This window comes from Fragaria vesca, linkage group LG3 (genome assembly GCF_000184155.1).
Source record: "Fragaria vesca subsp. vesca linkage group LG3, FraVesHawaii_1.0, whole genome shotgun sequence".
NCBI lineage: Eukaryota > Viridiplantae > Streptophyta > Magnoliopsida > Rosales > Rosaceae > Fragaria > Fragaria vesca.
In genome coordinates this window covers 4,150,335-4,154,662 of record NC_020493.1, presented here as the reverse complement: position 1 = coordinate 4,154,662, position 4,328 = coordinate 4,150,335, and the positions used below count along the sequence as shown (strand labels likewise).

General features: G+C 36.5%; 1 protein-coding gene across 1 annotated transcript in view; it reads right to left on the bottom strand.

Moving 5' to 3' along the window:
• The window catches only part of LOC101295405 (probable LRR receptor-like serine/threonine-protein kinase At1g07650-like), a 16,356-nt gene that overhangs the window by 7,892 nt on the left and 4,136 nt on the right, over window positions 1-4,328 (bottom strand). Inside the window, exons 12-17 of the mRNA XM_004295359.1 lie at window positions 4,022-4,163; window positions 3,752-3,870; window positions 3,410-3,620; window positions 3,082-3,319; window positions 2,815-2,965; window positions 2,353-2,721 (exon numbers count right to left, since the gene is read on the bottom strand). Coding sequence (XP_004295407.1) covers window positions 2,353-2,721; window positions 2,815-2,965; window positions 3,082-3,319; window positions 3,410-3,620; window positions 3,752-3,870; window positions 4,022-4,163 — 1,230 coding nt within the window. The remainder of the gene's footprint in view (window positions 1-2,352; window positions 2,722-2,814; window positions 2,966-3,081; window positions 3,320-3,409; window positions 3,621-3,751; window positions 3,871-4,021; window positions 4,164-4,328) is intronic.

The following is a 4,328-nucleotide window of genomic DNA, read 5'->3' as shown; positions in this document are numbered from 1 at the left end:
AGTTTTTTTGTAAACGATACATTCAGTTTAGTTACACAAATTAATACGCGCGTGTGTATATATATATATATAATAAGACTAAAATCCTTTGTCACTAACTGAAACTGCATTGCAAAATAAATGTAATCACATTTGTGTTCTTCCGTCCTGCACTATTTGATCAATATGTCAAATTTGAAATAAAGCGATGGACAACTCTCCTTTATCTCTCTAAGATACCTCTGACAAATTATCAAATGGAAAACTTAATTTAAAACTAAAAGGAAGAACCTTACAACACTTCGAACAATAGCTTTCCTAAATAATAGTACACTCAAAGAGGGAAAATAGGAATTCTCAAATTCAATTTTATAAGAACACAGGGTGGAAAAATATCCCATTCAGTTCAGATATAAGAGAAGTATTAAGGATAACAGCATATATACTTAACCTATCGGATACACAGTTTTGACTTCAGGGTCAGTTTGTGGAAGTGATTCTTTTGCTAACAATGAAAACATGCAATCTTTTATCGTCAGATTCATGAAAATCCAATACATTCCATAGATTTGCTCAAATCTGATTTCTTGACCAACTTATCCGATTCCAGAGAAGATAAAAACAAAACCCAAAACATTTAAAATATCAATACGAATCAGATTGATGCATGAAGGTTACCGCAAAATCTCACCGAGCTTATGCTATTTCCGCTCTGCGGGGAAGCTCCAAGTTTTAGTAGCAGTTTCCTTCCAGACCTTTCAACCAATCGATACGAATACGATAAATTGGATCGGATTTTGCTGACAATTGCAGTGATTGGGCGACGAAGAATAAAGAGAGAATGAGAGCAGTTGGCAAAAAGGGAGAAACTTTTCTGATCTTGTAATCTTTGTATTGAAAAGAGTTTGAGGGAGAGGCAGAAATCTTGGGCAGAGAAGTATTTCTAGAGAGTTTGAGAGTTTTGGCAGAGAAGAATCTGGACAGTCTGACGCGAGGAGAATATGAGGGAGAAAGAAATCTCGGCGAGAGAGAGTAAGAAGACTCTAGAGAAAAACTTAAAAAATCCAACACGAAGGTCCAATACACGGAGGCCCAACACTGTAGAATATAAACAGTAAAATCACTGTAGAGAGTGAACAGCACCGCTCCCGACGGAAAATAGATATATGGTAAATTCTCACATCGAAATCTTGATACGTGACGTTGTGATCTATGTTTTACTCGTAATATCATATTCTCACATGTCTATCAATTTTTTTCCGTAACGTGAGGCTATTTTGAAACAAACCTCTTTTTATATTCTCGTAATAAAATTGTTGGTTACCGTATAGTATAAAGGCCAGAATTAAGTCTCTAATTGAGCAAAAATTCATGATTTCCCAGCCATGACACCTAAGATCATTGGAAGTACAAATTGCAAGAGATGCAAGTTTGCAACTAAATAAAGTTGAAACTATGTGAGTATCAGTAGATAACAATAATATATCGAGAAGACGTCTCACCTGATCGAATACATCTTCTTTTTTCTAAATGTACGTCAATATATGTTATTTTTTCCTCAAAATAATATACAGACCTAATGCACTAATCTCTATAAGACATAAGACTAGGTTTCAATCTTGAATTAATCATATCGAAAATTAAAGTTGGCTAATGTCGCGCGCCATCCCGATGGGTCACTAGCTTTCTACTAGAAAGATAGTTGTGTTCATCATGTGTTGGTACACATATCCTATTTTAATATCAAATAAAACGATCAAAGTAAATAAATTGCAAGTGATAATTTCTTATTTAGTTGGAGACCACAAAGTCAAAAACGACTTCTTTTATCTGTGTAGGCTTTTTAATTGATGAGAAGCTTGATGTGTCTAGGCTCTTTACACGTGAAATGAAGATTTTATTTTATTTTTTATTTTATCAAAAACACCTGGATCATTATTCTATAGGAAAAGGAAATGAGGCTTTCACGATACGTAGGAGTATAAAGGGAAGCAAAATCTGCAACTCGATCTTATTAGCACAATTTTGAACTTTAGAACATAATCTTTTGGACTACTTTAAATATCTAATTAATCTATGAAAATTCTTGTATGTACAACATGTAAGTATATAAACTGTACAATCTTAACCATAAGTTGGTACTTTTCGAAAGAAACAGAAGTTGACTATTCACAGGAACAGAGGCATGGTCGGCCTTGGCTCCCTCTGTAAAAGGTCTAGTATTCTGGTCAACTATGGAGACATACAACTTTGTCCGTGGAAACAACAAGGAGTCCTACACGATGTGCTACGTTGGAGAAGAAATGTTCTAATACGAAAACACGATAATGTGACATGGTGGTTTGTTAATCTTCAATTTTAACTTGAATAAACTTTATAGAGATCTGAAGACGTAGTAGTATCAAAAGAACCAGTCCATGGTGCATCTGATGAACGCACGAGGCTATGACTTCCACTTGCTGAGCTGATCCCTTGTGCATTTTGCTCAGACAGGTTTTCAAAGGCTCTTAACCTCGTCATTTCATCACCATGGATACTTGGATCCAAAGCCACTTCATCCACTGGGGTTCGCCCTTCAAGCATACTCACTACTGCAGACATGATAGGCCTGAGTGCAGCTGTTGGATTGGCGCACAGCAGAGCTACTTTGATAGTTCTAAGCGCCTCTTTCTTATTGAAATCGGATCCCAACCTCGGATCCACCAGCTCCAGTAAGTTCCCTTTTTGATGCAAAACATGGGCCTAAAGATAAGCAGAGAAAATGAGTGGATGATCACAAACTAGTTACATGTAAATGTAGTGAAAGAATTTTTGAATCAAGATTATTCATCTTACCCAATCCATAAGACATTGAATGTTCTCATTGGGTCGATATTTCATGTTGTTCTTTCCTGAAACAGTTTCTAATGCAACAACTCCAAAACTGTAGACATCTGCCTTGTAGGTCAAACAACCCCATAACGCATATTCCGGTGCCATGTATCCTCTGCACAACATTAAATGTTGTTTTCACCGACTGATTAATTAGTCACTCTAATACAAAGACTTTGCTCATAAAATATAAACCCAAAATGAAATTGCCCAAATAGAAATGAAACTTACATAGTTCCAGCAACCTTGGTGCTAATGTGAGTCTTCTCCTCTTCGTCAAGCCTGGCCAAACCAAAATCTGAGATCTTAGCATTGAGGTCTTGGTCCAGTAGCACATTCGTAGTTTTGATGTCTCTATGTACAACCTTCACTGCCGATTCCTCGTGCAGATAAGCCAGACCTTTTGCTATGCCTACGCATATTTTGTGCCTTGTAGGCCAGTCCAAGTTTAGGAGATCATCCTCTGGACCTGCAATTGCATACCTTACTATTGGATCACTTTAGAACCCGTGAATGCATGACTTCAGGATTAATTTGTTCCTAAATTAGATAAGCTTACCGTACAAAGCGCGAGCAAGGCTATTGTTTTCCATGTACTCATATACCAACAATAACTGGTTTGCTTCAATACAACATCCGTACATTCTAACCAGGTTTGGATGCTGCAAGCAAGAGATCATCCCTATTTCGTTCACAAATTCACGATTTCCCTGCTTTGATTTTGAGGATAGTTGCTTAACTGCAATTATAGTACCATCCAATAGTATACCCTGCATTAAGTATAGTAACTGTAAATCAGTTTTCAATCCTGATAAAACCTGGCCATAGAAAGTTATTTGAAGACTCGAAAAGACAATTACTAGAAGAAAAAAGATAACATAAAATTGCAGTCATATTATACCTTGTAGACGGGCCCAAAACCACCCTCTCCAATTTTGTTTGAAGGATCAAAGTTATTAGTGGCAGCTTTAATTTGCCTCAAGGTGAAAAAGCCAGTCTGCAGATCCATTCCTCTCAGAACTGTCCAACAAACAATGTTACAATATGAGTAATGTTTGAGAAATCATTCTTTTGACTTAGTATCTGACTGTGTGTTTCCTAGTTCACATAGGAAATTTGGAAGTATAATGGCCATGTGATACTTGAAATTGTCATAGTGGAGTTACAGCACCTTTTTCCCTTGATGTCTGGCTATCCACCAGACAACCTCTCCACCAAAGAATGCCAAAAATTAAGAAGACAAGGCACAAAATTGGAAGCTCCAACTGAAACTCCAACCACAACATGCATCTTTCTTTTGGAATGCTTGAACTCTACAGAAAGTGAAGAAAAAAAAAAAACAAATCATCAGAAAGAAATAGATAAGCTTCAGTTTATATTATACAACCATAGATAGGGAATAACAACTGAGAATGGTATTTCCCTTAACAAGGGTGCTATCTGTTTGAATATCGCAAACATCAAATATAGCTACAAAA